At 44.8% G+C, this 18703-nt stretch overlaps 1 protein-coding gene across 5 annotated transcripts in view; it reads right to left on the reverse strand.

Moving 5' to 3' along the window:
- Positions 1-4139: 4139 nt before the first annotated feature.
- Positions 4140-18703, reverse strand: part of LOC121448045 (guanine nucleotide-binding protein G(I)/G(S)/G(T) subunit beta-1) — a 60524-nt gene continuing 45960 nt past the window's right edge. For 2 of the 5 annotated variants that reach the window (XM_041651644.1, XM_041651648.1), the window contains 7 exons: positions 18551-18614; positions 15781-15943; positions 11099-11165; positions 9137-9338; positions 7300-7516; positions 6038-6153; positions 4140-5844 (listed from right to left, as the gene is read on the reverse strand). In XM_041651644.1, coding sequence (XP_041507578.1) covers positions 6047-6153; positions 7300-7516; positions 9137-9338; positions 11099-11165; positions 15781-15943; positions 18551-18614 — 820 coding nt within the window. In that variant the 3' untranslated portion in view covers positions 4140-5844; positions 6038-6046. Of the gene's footprint in view, positions 5848-6037; positions 6154-7299; positions 7517-9136; positions 9339-11098; positions 11166-15780; positions 15944-18550; positions 18615-18703 lie in introns of all 5 variants that reach the window. The other 3 variants (XM_041651646.1, XM_041651647.1, XM_041651645.1) reach the window with 3 other exon arrangements.

Raw genomic sequence — 18703 nt, forward strand, 5'->3', positions numbered from 1 at the left:
GACCAGGGTGGAGGCGGGGCCTAAGGGAAGGGGACAGGACGGGGAAGAGACGGGGCCAAGAGAGGGGCGGGGCCGAGGGGATGGGGGCAGGACCGGGGAGGAGACGGGGCAAAGGCAGAGAAGGGGTGGGGCGAAGAAGCCGAGGCTGGGCATAACGGCACGAGGGGCGGAAGCGGGACAGTACGGGGGTAGGGCCGAAGGGAGGAATTGGGGCGTTGTGGTCGGACAGGAGGCGGGGCAGATGGGAGGGGGGGGTGAAGGAAGGTCGGAAAAGGGTGGAGAGCGGAGGCAGAGCGGCGGAGTGGGCGGGGGACTGAGTGGTGAAGGCGGAGCAGAAGGGGAAGGTGGGGCAGGGAGAGACGGGAAGCAAAATAGGGAAGCAGAACAGAGGCCGGAGGCGGAAAGAAGCTGCTTGGGCCTTTTGGCGGTCTCAGCAGCCACACAGAAACACCACCAGATTCCTTTCCGCTGTTTGCCTGCTTTTTGCCTCCTTGCCTTGTGGTCTGATCTTTATCCCTGACCTATGGCCCGCTCTGATTTCTGCAGGCGAGGTTCCAGGACCTTGTGGGTCAACGCGTGGGCTGTCCAACAGCTTCCTGCCCCTCCTCCCCCCGTTGTTCTGAATGACCAGGGCATGGACCTGAAAGTATTCAGAATCAGAACTCAGGGGCACCTGCGCTCACGTGGGCCTGAGGCACTTCACATGGCCTTTCACACTTAGTAGCGTGTCCAGGATTTGGGCCTGTAGTTTTAAGAACCTGACAGCAGACTGGGTGTTGTGGTTCACTACTTTAATACCAGCGTCTCTAGGAATTAGGCCAGCCAGGGGTACCATAGTGAGACCCTGTCTTGGAAAAAAAAAATTCTGACAGTTGAGAGGTGACTGTAAACAGTGTGCCTCATCCACAGTTTCAAGAGGGAAGAAGCGAGGCCCAGAAGGCCACTAGAGCTTTGTAACTGATCCAGAGGTATGCTAAGTTGGCAGACATCCAGTTCACACATCAGCGGTGTGACTACTCCATTTGGCAGGACTTGGCACCCTTGGCTTTGCCCTTCCTGTACAGCCCAATGTCCAGGCTTCCCCACAGCCCCCATACCTGCTGAAGTCAGGATGTTCTCTGGTGGGGACTCCTGAGGTTCACCTCCTCTTCCTCCAAAAACAACAGATCCATGCACAGTGGAGATACAAAATAGGGGTAGGAAGATGACAGGGGTTTTCTTAAGTTTTGTAACTTCCTCATGTGTTTTGTAAGCCTAACTCCTTCCCCATAGTGAACATCAGCCACACCCAAAGAAGGCTTGAACTGTTTTTGGACGTAACTGCATTGTACTGTAATACTTGATTGGTATCTAGCGGTACATTCCAGGTACAAGGCTAGCCTCGGAGAGACTTCCAGAGCGGGAGAAGTCGTCTTCTGCGAAGGCGTCTAGCTTCCCCGTTTCAGAGGAAGGAACAAAGCTGACATTGTGTCATTTCACCAAACTCTGAGGACTCAGGAACCTCCAGCTCAATCCCACCACGGGGCTGACACTGAGTCAGTCTGGGAATAGCCAGAGGCAAGACTCCAAAGTAGATCAAAGGTCACATGGGGTGAGGTACCGGGAAGAAATCAGGGCAATTACACACATTTTTGCTTCAGGCCTCCAACACCAGGATTTTAGTCTTCTTAGGGAAAGAATGGGGAGGGCTGGGTTGTCACAGGGGTAATGGGGTGTTTGTCAGGTAAGCTCTCAGGCACAGGTTTAAAGGGGGACTTGTACTAACTGGGAAGTTAGTTTCATCTGATCAGGATGTGATAGTTTAATGACAGCTATCCACTATTCAAAAGGCAGGTGACAGGTAGCCAGAAAAGAGTCTATTGTGGAGGAGAGTTTAGTGTCATGGGATGCCACCAAGTTATTTTGTCCACCATCCACTAGTAAACACCTGGCATAGGCAAAGACCATCATCAGGGGCTAGTGACCACAACAGCCCACTTGACAGTTTCCTTATCGAGTGGGTTGGGTGGGCACTACCCCTTCTCCAGCCTGATCAGTGATTAAGAAAGGGGCAGCAGCAGGCACTTTCTTTTTGGTATGGCATGTAGAGGGTGAGGACCTAGTGCCTGGCGTACTCAGGAACAGTGACTTCAGGAGCCTGGGCTGCACGGTCACCAGCTGGAATCACACACCAGAAACTTTGTTCTCACAGAATCCCTGCCAGGCTACTCACTCGTTCTCACATGGGGGATCTGGGGACAAATAACTTGGCCAAAATCATCCTGTGACGAGAGGCAGAGGCAACTGGCTGCTGGGATCTCAAGCGGTAGGGAGCAGTCTACAGAGCACTCATGGTGGTGGTGGGTTGCACTGAGCATGAAGGGGCAAAGTGACAGTGGTATGAGCAGGCTGGTCACTTGGCTCAGGCACACTTGAAGGCATGAGTAGTATCTAGTGGTGAATGCAAGCTATGAAAACCTGAGCATTCTGCCTGGTCTGAAAAGGTCTGTGCCTCAGGTCTTTCTTTGTACTGCTATTTGGCCACTACTGCTGTCCACATGTTTAAAGAGGGCAGTAGCCTTGAAGCTGACTGAGAAGGAACCAACCTCCAGTCCTCTGAGGTGGAGACAGAAGTGCCCTGGTTCCACTGGGCCTGCTAGAGATCAGGGTAGAAATAGGTTAAGATACGGATTCTCAAAGACAGAAAGAGGGCAGTGTTGGGAGTATGGTCAACCTCACCAATATTTCCCTCTAGCTCAGAAAGAACTTTCAAGTGTTCTGTACTCAGTGGGGATTGGGGTAGGTAACAGCCTACAAAAGATTTGTCTGTGAAGAACAGATTTACTTGAGGGAGATTGGGGGAGTATTACGCTAAGCAAGCCCATCTGCTCAGCCCGCCAATCACCACACCACACAGCTTGCAACATCAGGGTAGTCTCTTCTGAAGGGAGCACCACCGACCGAGTGGACTGATTTACTTACCACCCCCAATTAAAGGGAGGTTGGCCCAGTTAGTACATAGGGCATCTGAGGATCAAAGTCATCTTTTATAATCATTCCTTTAAAAGATTCGTTTAAAATTTATTTTTATTTTACTGTATTCTGTGTGAGTTGTTAGATCCACTGAACTAAAGTTACAGCTATGAGCTGCCATGTGGGTGCTGAAAATTGAACCCGGGTCCTCTGGAAGAATAACCACCTCTTCAGCCTGTCTCTTATAATTTTGTTTTCCGAGAAAGGGTTTCTCTGTAGCTTCAGAGCCTCTCCTAGAACTAGCTGTTGTAGACCAGGCTAGCCTCAAACTCACAGAGATCCACCTGCCTCTGCCTCTCGGGCTTAAAGGTGTGTGCCACCAATGCCCAGCCTATCTCTTATAATCTTAACACTCACGTTCAGTCTAGAACGTAGGCACTGCAGTAGACTGGATGCTGGAGGAATGGCAGCTGAGCTTTATTTTAATACTTCTGGGGGCAGGGCAGTGGTGGCACACGCCTTTAATCCCAGCACTCGGGAGGCAGAGGCAGGCAGATCTCTGTGAGTTCAAGACCAGCCTGGTCTACAAGAGCTAGTTCCAGGACAGGCTCCAAAACCACAGAGAAACCCTGTCTCGAAAAAAAAAAAAAAAAAACTTCTGGGGTTGAAGCTCACTCCTTCAAGATGTAGCGGCCTTTATTGACTAAGAAGGAAATGCTGTGTACTTAGAAGGAAAGAGTGTATTCAGAGGGGAAGATCCTCAATATTTTAGCGGGAAAACAGGAAGAATAAGCCAAAGCAGCTTGTTGGTAGAGAGGCCAAAGGAGAAGATGCAAGACAGAACCCAGATACTGAGGGGTCCTAGAAAACAAATGGTTCTGCAGGCCTGAGATGTACAGCATCTTGGGAACGTCTCAAAGCTGGCCCCCACCACTGGCCCTCTTTTTTTCTTTTTTTGAGACAGACTTTCTCTTATTATATTCCTTTGGCTGTTCTGAAATTTACTAAGTAGACCAGATTGGTTCCAAACTCAAAAAGCCACCTGCCTCTGTCTCCTGAGCGTTGATTACAGATATGTGGTACCATCATCCTCAGCCATGATGTTATGTTATTGTTGAGTAAGCAGTTGGGGCATGTGGCTACCTCCATACACTGAAACTGACCCTCAAATAACCATCACGCCAGAGTCCCTCATGTCAAACTGCTTTATTACATCTTAAATAACAGTACAGTTTAATATAGTATCTATCTTGCATCCAGCCTCCTTGCAGTACACTGACTTTAAAATTAAATACAAAAGGTGAAAAGGGTACAGGGTGCAGAGAGCTCTACAGAGTTGTTTGGTAGGAAGAGAAGGGGCTTCGCTGTGTTCTCTTTGCCAGGTCCAGGCCTACTGCAGTCACAGCACAGTTTTGTACAGGACGCTGCAGAAAACAGGATGGCGAAGCCACTACTGCTATGAGGGTGCAGGGTACAGGGGAGGGGAGGCCCACAGAACACTGCTGTCCAAACGCTGCTGCTGAACATGGCTTGAGATGATAACCACGAGGATCTGCATGGTGGAAAATTGTCGCCTCGGATGCAAAAGGCTGTTCCATGGAGGCAGGCTTCCAGGAAGTGGCAAAGAGGCAGCAGAGCGGCTTTCCCTCTCCCCTCCTGAATCCAACAGCAATCATTCCCAACAGGACTGCTTGTTTTGTTTTTTAAAGTAAAGAAAACAGTGACTTATCCCACTACTCAAGCGTGTAAAGCGCTTGCTGCTCCCAATATGTGTGCAGAATAGCAACAGTAATGGACAAAGCCGCCACTTGTACAACTTGAAGAGGTTATTTCTTAAAAGAAAAAGAACATCTAAGGACTGAGTCCTATATGCATTTTAGAGCATTTCTACAGCATGCGATTCTAAGAGTAAACCCACCCAATATGGCAAACAATCAAATTGTTTAAAATTTAACTTAGAAAGTCTGAGATCATTATTTTCAAAACATTGATTTGTACATGGTTTCATACACAAATAACCAACTGACTATCCAAGCACAGGACAGGCACCTCTCTGGAGAACAAGTCTCTGACAGCAGGGGCAGGACGGCTAGTGTCACATGACTACAAACTTCCCTCCAACTTCACAGGAAACCCAAGGTAAGAGAAGAAACTAGACAGTGAGGAGGACAAGTCAGGAGGGAAGGGTGCTGGGAGTAAGTTCACTGCTGAGCAAAGGGGAAGGATTCCAATAAAGCATTTGTGGCCGTCACATCATGTGCTTGGCTACTTAGCTTCTGAATGTTTTTCTTCCACTATGCCGTGTTTGTACGAAACATTCATCTATGACATGAGATTTAAAAAAAAAAAAAAACAGCCAGGGACAAAACTGCATCCCTGACAAATCAGAGGCTACCATGGGCTCTGGTTTTTTTAGTTATTGAACATAAAGGAATATATTTAAGAAAGAAATGTGAATGCTTCCAAAGTCCTGCTACAAATAACTCGTATTTAGAAACAATTACAGAATGCCACAGAAAAAGATCACTGATCTAAAATGCAAATGAACTAGTAAAGAGGCGTGTCTGTCTCACAATCACACTCAGGGTTACCTTCTGGTTAACATTTTTATTGTAGTATTTCCTTTTAAAATTTACCCAAGACAAAAGAAGAAAACAAAGACAATGGCCCCGGAAGGAATGCACAATTTGTTTTAGTTTACAGCACAGAGATCCTTCTCTTAATGGGAGTTGTGCTCTTGGTTTCAGCAATAAGTGAAGGAAAAAAGATCTTGCCCTTTTGAAGTTCTGAGGGGAGGTGTGGGTGTCCACGTTAGTATGGTTGGATAGGGTATGCTATCGCTGTAACGCTCCAAGGTTGGAATGGTCTTCCAGTCACCATGGCATCCACCTGCTGCTGTCAACAGAGCTTGGGGTCAGTGCATAAGAAAAACAGATATCTGAGCTCTTCCCACTGCCCTCTCTGAGCCACGGGTCACCACTACAATACCAGATCAACAACACATCTTTGTTAATCTGCAAGCCATGCATGGAAACTTCATGCCCTGAGAAGTATGTTTAGCTACAATAACAAGTAACTCCATTACCTACTGGCCTTAGTTCCAGATCTTGAGGAAGCTGTCCCAGGACCCTGTTGCCACAGCCATGCCATCATCAGTCACCCCCAGGCAGCTGACACGGTTGTCATGTCCAGCTAAAACACCTGGAAATATAATCAGAAACATATGATGCTATGACAAGAACAGGATGGCTCATTTTGACAGACAACACTCCAAGACTCTGCTACGGCCATCACCTAAGAAAGCAAGGGAAGGACACCACGGACGAAGAAAGTTTTGTCCAAGTGGAAATTATCCTTAGGTAAATGGCCAAATCTGTTCAGAGAACAACCAACCATACATGCTCTTTTCTAACAAGAACAAAAGGGTACCACGGTGGCATGCACATGTACACAAGTGCAGAGTAAGAAACCCAGACCCTCTTGTACACTCACAGAAGCTTAAAAATCACAGAAAGCCGGTGGTGGTAGCACTCCTTTAATCTCTGCACTAAAAAGTTGATCTCTGAGCTTGAGGCCAGCCTGTTCTACAGAGCTAGGACCCAGGGCAGCCACAGCTACACAAAGAAACCCTGTCTCAAAAAAACAAAACAAAACCACAGAGTACAAACTACAGTTAAGAATCTATCCATGTCTTAGTGGCTAAGAATACTTGCTACTCTTGCCAAGAACCTGAGTTTGGGTTCAGGCACCAACGTGGTGGCTCACAACTATCTGTAAGTTCCAGGGTTCCATTTCCCTCATCCGCCCCTCAGACAAGGTTTCTTTGTGTAGCTTTCGAGGCCATGATTTGCTCTGTACACTACGCTGGCCTGCAGGTACTAGGTATATGCAGGCAAAACAGTCATACACATAAAATAAATCTTAAAAAATCTAAAAACCTAATTTCAAAGCAATTGACCACATGAATATACAGAACCTAAAGCTGATATTGGAGCTATCACATAGCACACCACTGCCCATACATTCATTTCCACCACAGAAGGGTTTGAAGCTTCAGAAGCAACTTTCAATTCCTGCAGTTAATGATGTACCAACTACGTATAAGGGCTAGAGGGTCTCTGGAGTTCAGGGTCAGCCTCCCTGGTTATAATGCCGAGGCCCTGGCTATCCTGGAACTCAGAGATCCACCTGCCTCTGTCTCAAGTGCTGCGAGAGTGAGTACCACAACAGCCAGGGCTACACAGAGAAACCCTGTCTCAAAAAACCAAACAACAAACCAACAAACTTGGGAGTGGGGGGAAATCAAATCACTGTCCAAGAACACAGAAAGACCATGTGGCTACTGACCTGCTCTGTCAGCTTTGAGTGCATCCCAGACATTGCAGTTGAAGTCATCGTACCCAGCCAGGAGGAGGCGGCCACTCTTGGAGAAGGAAACAGATGTGATTCCACAGATAATGTTGTCATGGGAGTAGGTCATGAGCTCCTGGTCTGCACGGAGGTCAAACAGCCTGCACGTAGCATCGTCTGAGCCAGTGGCAAAGGCATTGCCATTGGGAAAGAACTAGGAAGAGAAGGCAAATCAAGACATGTGCAAGCACTGAAGGGGGTGGGGGTTGGGGTGGGGAAAAGTAATCAACCACGGAACGTTGCATAGTCATTAGGGTACCAGGAACACAGTGAATTCACGGTCAACATATGAAGTACTACATATGTACATATGAAGTTCTAGCCCATATACTGACAAAAAGATAAATAACTCAGTAAGAACCGATGTTAATGCAATTAGTGGCATGGCTGCTGCAGAAAGGAAAACAAGTTGAAGCTGCAGCAAGAACAGGAACGCCATCAAAGAGTGAAGGGGCATGCACTAGGGGAGTTCTGACACAGTCCTCATGAACTGCCAATGTCACCAGGAAGACTTAAGTACAGAAAAGCCAGGAGAATGAGCCACTGCTATAGGGCTCCTGTTCCCTGGCCACTAGTTATCACAAGAGACTTGTGAAGAAAGAAACAAAATCCTGATCCAGCCAATCAGACTCATCCCTTAAGGAGATACTACAGCAAGAAAGCAGGCTTTAAATCAGCCATACCCCTGGCTAGCAGAGGATACCCTGATATATTCAGCTCTAAACTACTGGCCAGTCTAGGGAAAGGAGCAGAGCTAGCACAGCCTCTTCAATGTCTGAAACAAATGCAGAGCACAGAATCCAGCTGACCTCTAAAGATCAAGTCAGTGCTTCAATTTGGTCTGTGACTCTGGTTGTATTTGTAAAGAACATGACAAACCAGATGTGGTAGCAAAGCTGAGGACCCAAGTCTAAGCCACAACATGTGGCTCGTAATGGCCTAACTCTAGCTCCGGGGCATCCAACACCACACCCTTGTGTCTGGACTCTGGGTACCTGTACTCATAAATGCACGCAACCACACACAGACATACACATATATTTATTTTTAAATGTGTGTATTTTATTTATTTTTATGTGTACAGGTGTTTTGCTTGCATCCCTTGCGTCTTAAGTTAGAGATCCTTGAGTCCCACCCCCGTGGGTGCGGGAACTAACCCAGATCCTCCATAGAGCGGCTGCACTCTGAACTGCTTTAGGCATCTGTGGTGGTCTAAATGAGAATGGTCCCACAAATTCTTGCGTTTGGGTCACTGGTGGAACTGTTTGTGAGGGATTAAAAGGTGTGACCACTGTTGAAGGTTCCAGGTTTCAAAAGCCCAAGCCATTCCCAGTTAGCCCTCTCCTTCCCTCTCTACTTCATGGTTTTATCAGGATAAAGCTCTCAGCTACTTCTGCAGCACCGTGCTTGCCTGCATGGGGCCACAGTCCCCACACGATGGCCATGGACTCACCCTCTCCAACAGTGAGCCTTCGTTAAATGCTTTTTTTCTGTAAGTTGCCTTGATCAACAGAAAAGTAACTGAGAGGCTATCTTCTCTAGCCCCTAAAAATAAATCCTTTTTTTTTTTTGAGTCAGGGTTTCTTTGTAGCTTTGGAGCCTGTCCTGGAACCTTGGTAGACCAGGCTGGCCTCGAACTCATGGAGATCTGCCTGTCTCTGCCTCTGAGTGCTGGGATTAAAGGCATGCACCACCAGTGTCTAGCTAAAAATTAAATGTTTAATAATAATAACTTTAAAAAATAACATCTAATGCAGATATAATTTAAACTCACACATATGGCATTGATGTCAGACTCATGTCCTGTAAAGGTCTGCCGGCACATCCCTTCTCGGACATCCCAGAGCTTGGCTGAAGCATCACAAGCACCAGAGACAAACAGTCTGGTGTCAGGAGCGAGAGACAGACTCATGACATCTCCAGTGTGTCCAGTAAATGTCGTCGTCTGCTGGCCAGTCTCAATGTCCCACAGGGCACTGGAGCAGGAGCAAATGACAAGGTATGAGCACACATGACCTCTGTGCCAATGTGAAGACACATTCACGTCTTATTGTATTGAGGAAAGAAACAACTGTATAGATGCACATACAGGCTCGTTTCCAGGTCACCTCACAGCAGCAAAGGGGTGGTTGTCCTTTCATAGCAGGTCATGTGAGGTTTTATCACATACGTACCTTTCATGGGCTAAGGCCTGAAAGGAAAGAGGCTTTTCTCCTATATCATTCCCTCTGTACCCCCATTTCCCACCTTCCTAGACACTAGGGAGGAATTGTTAGTTAAATCTATGGCTCAAAGCAACTGTGTTGCCTGAATTCCCCTTCCTTAGGGATAATAAAGCAAAGATGGTCCTCATGGATGAACATGGTATTCCAAGGGCCTGCCTGACAGTACTCAAAGGTAAAACATCAACAGGACTACATAAAGCAAGAGTTGGCTCTAAAGTGACAGCCATATGCTACTTCTCACTGCAACCTGCACAGGCAACAGCACGCTGAGCTGCCAGTTCTTGTCGACCTTACCAGAAGGCCTGGCTCAGCCTAGCAACACAAATCCAAGCAGTCAATTTCAATATAAACAATACAAGCTATCTTTTCTGGGCAGGAGGGACACAGGAAGAAAGAAGCAGGGAACACAAAAGCCTCATACATTCAAACCAAGAAAATGATCACCATGTGAAATCTGTGATGACTAATCTTCATTGTCAACCTGACTACATTTAGAATCAGCTAAGCCCAAGCAGCTAGGCATATTTGTGAAGGATTTTTTTGACTGGATCACTTGAAGTGGGAAGACCCACGCTAAATATGGGCCACCCCTTCTGGTGGGAGCTCACGTAAAAGGACAGAGTCTTCACCCCCACTGGCGAGCTCATCTATCTTGCTGTTGAGGCATTCCTTTATTGATTTTAAGATATATTCCAGGTTTCCATGGTAGACAGAAGACCAGCTGAGATATCCAGCTTCACAACTACCAGACTCTTGATCATTTTTATCAAGAGACACAGCTATTGCTGAACCAGCAGGCCTGAAGGCACTCTAATAAATCACAGCTATTTAAATTCCTGCTGTTGATATATCCAGGAATGTTTCCAGTGACCAGCAAAACCCACAAGCGTAGCTTAAGACTAAAATTACTCTCTTAAAATAACTATCTGTCGTCTTGTTATTTAACAAAGGGAATCACTTGACTTCTACCTACTAGTGAACAAGCGTTCTGAGACGGAGTCCGGCAGAGCTGCTGTTGGAAAGCTGTATTCCTGCTCACAGTGTACTGAGCTGGCTTCACAGTGAAACAGAGGCAAAAGGCCTCTAAAACATATGTGTACGTAAAGATAAATGGAGAAAAGGAAAGAAAAGCAGGTACTTCATATATGACTATAGTCTAAATATCCATATTTTAGTTCTCTGATCAAAACTAAACTTTGTATACCTAGACAGTACAATGAATAGCAACTTTGTTTTTAAATCACCGGCCATAAACAAATTCAAGATAGTCTTTTTTTTTTAAAAAAAAAAACAAAAAAAAAACAGGATTTCTCTGTGTAGCCTTAGCTGTCCTGAAACTCGCTCTATAGAGCAAGCTGTCCTTGAACTCACAGAGATCCACCCACCTGTCTCTAAGGCGTGCACCACCACTGCCCCTAGTCATGAGAACTATCTCCCGAAAGTCTCACCCTAATAGTGTGAACAAGAACAGGGAATCTCAGGCCTCAGTCTCTGCCTTGCCAGGTACTCACCATGTGGTGTCTCCAGAGCTGGTGACTATCTGATTGTCATCCAGGAACCGGCAACAGGACAGATAACCTGGAAAAGAGCAGACCCAAATGAAGACTAGCAGGCCCCAATCTCATGATCTTCTCAATGTAAAAACCACGGTAATGGAAATACTCAGAACTTTTGTTTTGGTTGTGACAGGAGCACTAACTATCACGGTGTGAGTGAAACTACAGCTACACAGAACCAAAGCCAGGACAATGGGACGATACTTCAGACAGACCCATTCCCTGCACAGCACAAAGGAGTAAGCCATACATATGAATTCTTGGATCTGCCTTTCTATTTTAAGGTAGGGATTCCCTTTCCTTTTATACTCATTTGTCTTCCAGCTGGGACACGAAGGAGCTCAGAGCCCAGTGGGAAGAAAGACAGTAATGGAATTGGGGAAGAAGGGGTTAACAAATCAACCAAGAGGAACAGGAAGAGAAGGCAGAACAGGCAGCTCCATGGCAAGAACACTGGAAACACCCATGGGAAGGTTACTGGGCTCACTTTCTCAAAAGCTATGACATGGAGCTTACGTGGAAAGCTAAGTTTCTGTTTTCTGCTGACACTCACTGGAAAGATTTCTTGGAAGCTGTGGATGGAGTAGGAGACAGTTGAGACCCTGTCTCAAAATACAATAAAAATTTTGAGAGAGCTGAAAAAATTAAGTCACTGAAAGTAAGTGGTATATGAAAGTCACTTTTGCCAAACAAAAGAACAAATTATAAATGGTTACATAAAGTTATCCAGTAGGAACCAGGACACTGAGAACTTCCCAGACATGGAGTCTGTGTACAGGTGCCTGTTGGAATGACATGGAGGGAAGCTGAGCAAGCACCCGGGCTTTGCTCCAGTCTGTGGTGATGACCAACAAGTGGGAGAGGGACACCAAAATGATGGAAACAGAAATGTCATCAATTTCCCAGTTGTGACTTTCAGAGCACATTTTACAGGGAGACACAATCTTTTCTTCTATTATCTAAGGTCACTAGTACCCATCGGGGGAAGGGGATCACTGTGTTTATAAATAATGTAAAATACTAATTTCTCATTAGATGAAAAAATTATATCCAGATAGGGTTTTAGCCACTCACTCTACCAGCTTCAATACTGAAGGGCAGGCAATGTCATGCTTCATCAGAAGGGCAAATTGCGGTCCTCTTGACCAGAATATTCCAGCCAAGGATACTATACTCAAGTTATCAAAGACGCCGCTTTGAGTCTTGGTTTCCACTGGCTCTCCATGAGTCCCTATAGGGATTAGCATGGAGACCAATCTGTGCCTTAGTTCCAGTCTCCTCAAAAATAGTATTCAGGCAATAAATCTTCAAATATATATTGCTATTTATCTGTGTCTGTATACATACATGCACACGCGTTCATAATTGTTCATTCATTTATTTGGTTTTTTGAGACAGTCATGGCTGTCCTAGAACTTACTTTGTAGACCAGGCAGGCCTTGAACTCACTGAGATCCGTCTGTCTCTGCTTCCCAGGTGCTGGGAATTATTTACTTTTTTGACACAGGGTTTCCTTTTGTAGCCCTGGCTGTTCTGGAACTCACTCTGTAGACCAGGCTGATCTCCAACTCAGAGATCTGTCTGCTTCTGCCTCCTGAGTGATGGGAATAAAGGTGCATGCAACCATACATGGCTAATTGTTTTCAATAAAATAATTTAGAATATGTATTCTACCAGTAAATTTAAAAAAGAGTAACATAAATAAGGTAGTAATACTGAATGTTCCACTACTATGAACCCAATGGATCCATTTTCCAGGATTGCCTGGGAGCAACGGGAGGCACGATTGACTATCACTGAGAAGAGCTACAGCAGCCTCCAGAGAGTCCTGAGTTACACACCCAGGTGCTCTAATCAGGCAGGGCAGCAGCAAACCCACACAGACACTAAGTGACAGGAGGAGAGACAAGAGTTTTGCTGCTGTGTATGTGCTTCTTGATGAAACCAAAAATTTCAGAGGAACACAATGGAATCCAGAGTTGTTATAACAATTAAAATGCCAAAGCCATAACTCAAACTTACAGTGTTCACTAAGAAGGCAAACTGTCCTCTATATTTAAGAGGCAAAGGGGCCACAAAGACATACTTCAAGATCAGATGCCACAAGTAGACATTTTACTAGACCATCCTTCCGTGCCTCCCCAGCATGGTTTGCAGTCTTGCATCTACTCTCAGGTGAGTTCCCTCAGATGCTGGCCATTACTAGGCTGACAGGCGCACAGCTGTTGTCTATTGTTGTTGACCAAGCCAACTGAACTTACCTGACTAGAAACAAAACACAGGAGGAAATGGAAACAGAAGAAAGTTACGCCTTAAAGCCATAGACACCACGAAAATGAAGACATGGCTCAAATTCTACCAATTTAGCAAAAAACAAAATTTATGGGTACCAAAAGCCAAAACACAATGAATGCCACATATCCAGGCACATCACAATCAACCTGCTTAAAAACAAAATTATACCTTTAGTGCATTTTTTTTTTGTTTCGGTTTTAATGTTGAAGGCAGAAAAAAGACTCAGTGGTTAAGAGCAATGGCTAATTTTCCAGGGGACTCAAGTTCAAATCCTAGCACCAACACAATGTGTAACTCCAGTTCCAGGAGAGATCAAACACCCTCTTTCTGGCTTTGGTGGGCACCAACATTCACGCAGGCAAAACCACCCACAAAAAATGAATTCAAGGCCACCCCAGAATTCTCTATGTCCAGCAAACATATCCTTCAGGAATAAAAGTCAAGGGCCAGCAAGATGGGCCAGTGAGCACAGGTGCTTGTTGCTAAGCCTGACTACCAGAGCTCGAGTTGCAGGATCTACATGATGGAAAAGAATCAACTTCCCACTAGTTGTCCTCTTAATTCCACACACGCATGAATACACACACAGGTCATAAGTAGATCAGTGGGTAAAGGAACTTGCAGTGACACCTGAGTTTGGTCTTCAGGACTCACGTAGAGATAGGAGAGAACTGACTCCATAGCATTATCCTGGATTTCCATGTGCACAGTGCCCCCCTTGCCCCATGCACATAAACACAATAAAAAACATTTAAATGTAGAACAAAGGGCAAACAGATGTTTTCAAAAAATGAAGACTTCTCACCAAGAGCCTACCCTAACCACTGCAACCTCACCTGGTTTCAGTTAACCAACGGAAACCTAGGCTGAAAATATTGCTCAGAAAATTCCAGAAACAACAAATTTAAATTTACTCTCCAGTGTCATTAGACAAAAACAAAAATAAAAAAAGAACATTAAATCTCAAATAGTATTCATTACATTGTATTGCTGTAATTGTGCTATCTTCTTAAAGTTACTGTTGTTAATCTCTTCTTGGATCTAATTTGTAACTTGAACCTCACTGAACAGACATGAATATACAAGAAAAACAGCACATACAGGGACTGGCATAATCCACAGCTTTAGGCTCCACGAAGGAATACGAAGCATTTTCCCAAGGATATGAGCACTCGATAAGCCATGCTCAGGGAGGAATGCACAGTACTAGAGCTGATGCGAGCTGAGTGAATGAGAGACGACCATGCAGCTCTTTAAACAGAACCCTATACCAGACTGGCAGTGCACACTTGTGATTACAGGACTAAGGGGACAGAAGGAAAAGGATGCAGAGGAATTAAAACCAAGACTCGCCGGGCAGTGGCGGCGTGTACTTTTAATCCCAGCATTCAGGAGGCAGAGGAAGGCGGATCTCTGTAAATTCAAGGTTAGCCTGGTCTACAAAAGCTAGTTCCAGGACAGGCTCCAAAAACAACAGAGAAACCCTGTCTCCAAAGAAACAAAAAAACAAACAAACAAAAAAACCCAAGCTGTGTAAAAGACAATTTACTAGAAAAATAATCAACAAGAAAAAAAAAACAAAAAAAACCAAAGTGGATTCATAGAGTATTATATGAGAGTGGGTATTGATCATAACCAACGGACCAATGATTTAGGAAGATACAACAAATGATCAAATATACATAAAACACTATGTTTAAAAGAAAGACCAAATTAAAAGGAATAAGTACTCCCATAATTATTTTAACACCTTTCCTCATCAATTCATAGAAAATACAAATGTAGAAGATTGTAACGTCTCGCCAGGTGGTGAATAGGATCCTGGTGGTGCATTGTCTGTAACACACGGAGGAACAGGACTTTTGAGGACAGAAATAACCACAGAAAAACAAACTATGACAGGGCTTCTTCTTTGCTAATGCAATGTGTTCTGAATGCAGTGTGAACTAATTCTGGGCAAAACAGTCTGCACCCAACATTTTAATGCCGACCACACTCCAAAGACCTGAATGGACCAAAGATTCTCTTCCGTCTCCTCTGAAGGAGCACGTCAGTTCACAACAGGGAGGCTGTGCACATGAACACACGATGAGGACGGAAGGACTGCCGACGTGCTGATAAACAAGAATGGTGGCTGCCAACTGTTCGAAGAGAACCCAGTAGCTGGGAGTTCAGAAACCAGCTTTAGTACCCAATCTACAGGTTTCTTACAGGTTAAGACAGGTTAAGTCTGGTTTGGCTTCACTTTTAGAAAATTTCTGGCCCTTAGCATAACTTTTACTTGAACCATGATCAACAAATCAAAGGAACATATTACTGGAAAGTTGAGATGAGATGTGTACCTGTGTGTCCTGCCAGCTCACGACTCACACGCACATTCCCTTCACGGGTTTTCAGATTGTAAATGGAGCAGATGTTATCCAGGCCCCCACAAGCCACGTAATTCCCAGAAGGAGCGTAAGCACAGGTCATAACCCAGGAAGAGCGCAGAGGGATGGCATGGACCTAAGGAACAAGAACACAGAAAGGTAACACTATTAAGTCCAGGAAATGTAACTTTAAAGACAGCTAGGTATGGCGTCTTTAATCCCAGCATAAAGAGGTAAAGTAGGTGGAGCTCTGAGTTTGAGGTCAGCCTGGTCTACATACTGAGTTCCAGGCCAGCTATGACTACACAGTGAGACTTTCTCAAAAAATAAAATAGAACTAAAAAATTAACTAGTGGATGGGTGTGATGGCCTACACCAGTGAGTCTAGCACACGAAAGGCAAGGGAGGAAGAACAAGGTCTTATGTTTGTTTTTCTTATGGGTGCTGCGGATTGAACTCAGCCTTGTCTACTGGTCGAGTGCTCTTCATCACCAGCCCTGATGACAAGCTTGAGGGATAAATATAGTAAGAGACCATCTCAATGAAAAATGGAAATTATATTCCTATTTTTAATGATTTAAGGAAGGAAGGATGTTATTATGATTTTTAAGGAATTACTTAGCCTCCCCCCCCACACACACACACATACACCCTTTTTTAGTTTCTCGAGACAGGGTTTGAGTAACTCCTGGCTGTCCTGGAACTCACAAAATCTCCTGCCTCTGGGCCCCAAGTGTTGGGATTAAAGGCATGTGCCACCACCGTCCAGCACTTAGTTCTCCTTTTAATTCTATCAAAATGGCCATGAGTTAAAAAAGAAAACACAGAAAAAAAGAAAAAAAGCCAAACATAGTGATGTATGTTAATCCCAGCACTTAGAGGCTGAGGCAGGAAGATAACCGCAAATAGAAGTGAGCTTAGGAGACACGACATACTCATTCATCCGTGTTCTCCCCCCCCCTCTCTCTCTCTCACACACACACACACACACACACACACACACACACACAGTGCGTCAAGCTGTACACTGGCATCATAATTAATCTTGCTGTTTAGATAGAGCTGTTGGAATTCCAACAATTTCTTCTGTGTATCTAGTATTTCTTAGGAAAACACTACCGTTTTAGATTATTTACCTTACCAGGACTGAAGACAGCATTCAATTATTTTTGAATAATTTATGTGTATGAGCATTTGTTTAAACATGTTAACCATGCAAGTGCAGTGCCTGGTAAGGCCAGAAGATGGCATTGCATTCCCCTTTGAACTAGAGTTACAGATGGTTGTGAGGTGCTGAGAATCAAACTCAGGTCTTCTGGAAGAGCACCCAGTGGCCTTAACCACTGAGCCATCTCTCCAGCCCCAGCACATATTTTTAAAAGTGTGTGTATGTGTGTGTGCGCCAGTACAGGTGGATACGGAGGGCTGAGACTAATATTGGAACTCTTCCCTACCCATTGTCTACCTATTTTTTGTGACAGGGTCTCACAATTGTATCTATAGTGCATCTATGACTAATGTAGCTAGCCAGCTTGCTCTGGGGATTCCTTGTTTGTCTTCCAAATGCTGAAATTACAGACTGGCCACGACACCCATTCAGCACTTAAGTGAGTTCTGTTCTTCGGTTTATAATTATTTTTGTTTGTTTTGTTTTTTTGAGACAGGGTTTCTCTGAATTCCCTCTGTAGACCAGGCTGGCATCAAACTCACAGAGATCCTCCCGCCTCTGCCTCCCGAGTACTGGAATTAAAGAGGAGTACAAGTTAAGGCAGAGGCCACCACTGGATGGTGATACAATTTTTTTTTCTTGAGGAAGGTCTCATGTAGTTCAGGCTTGCTTCAACTTTACTATGTAGATAAGGATAATATTTAATATGTGATCTTCCTGTCTTCATTTCTCAAATGCTAAATCACAAGCATACACCACCATACCCAGTATAATTTATTTTAATATCAGAGAAGTAAAGATTTAATCTAGAGATTTGTACTTATCAGGCAAACATTCTACCTAGTACCTGTGCCTTCTCTTTTTCTTCCCTCCCTGCCCCACCTTTTTGGTGGTATCCTGCTAAATTACCCAGGGTGGGTCTAAATTTTGGCCTCCTACCTTGGCCTCCTTAGTAACTAGAATCACACTCTTACCCAGTGTGCCGGGTTACATTTTGTTCTTATTTTTTGTGATTCTGGGAAACAAACCCAGGGAATTATGTTAGACAGGCAAGTACTCTACCACTGAGCAACATTCCCAATCCTCAACTAAAATGTTTTTGTTTTTTAAGGCAGGGTTTCTCTGTGTAACAGCACTGGCTGTCCTGGAACTCACTTTGTCAACCAAGTAAGCCTTGAACTCACCGAGATCCACCTGCCTCTGCCTCCTAAGTGCTGGGATTAAAGACGTGTGCCACCTCCGCCTGGCAAATTTTATCTATTTTTATTATTTCATGTACATTGGTGGTAGTATAGCGTTTGAAATTACATCTTGTTTAACAAACGAAACTAGTTAAATGAAATATACTTTTCAGTATTCTAGAAGTCAGGAAACGTCTGAACCAAAACTGGAATGCAGCTCTTCTACACACACAAGGAAGCACCCAGCTCCTGTCTCCATGCTAAGACAACCAAGGCACAGCTGTGCATCAAGCATGGGACTACCATGAGCTCTTCCACCACCCTCAGGACATCCTCACTGAAAAAACTTCTGAGTTGGCAGGAACAGACAGTGTTCCAGGGAAGAATTGTCTACCTTGTTTGTGGTGTAGCTGTCCCAGATGATGAGTTTTCCATCCTGAGAGGCGCTGACAAGGAGCCTGGAGAAAGAAAAAGGAAAAAACAAATCTTGGTGACATCCAACTAGAGCTTTAAAACTGAATTTGCAAGATCAAATACACTTACTGAG

The sequence above is a fragment of the Microtus oregoni genome, unplaced genomic scaffold (assembly GCF_018167655.1).
Source record: "Microtus oregoni isolate MIOR12 unplaced genomic scaffold, Mior012 000005F_ref0000423, whole genome shotgun sequence".
Lineage (NCBI taxonomy): Eukaryota > Metazoa > Chordata > Mammalia > Rodentia > Cricetidae > Microtus > Microtus oregoni.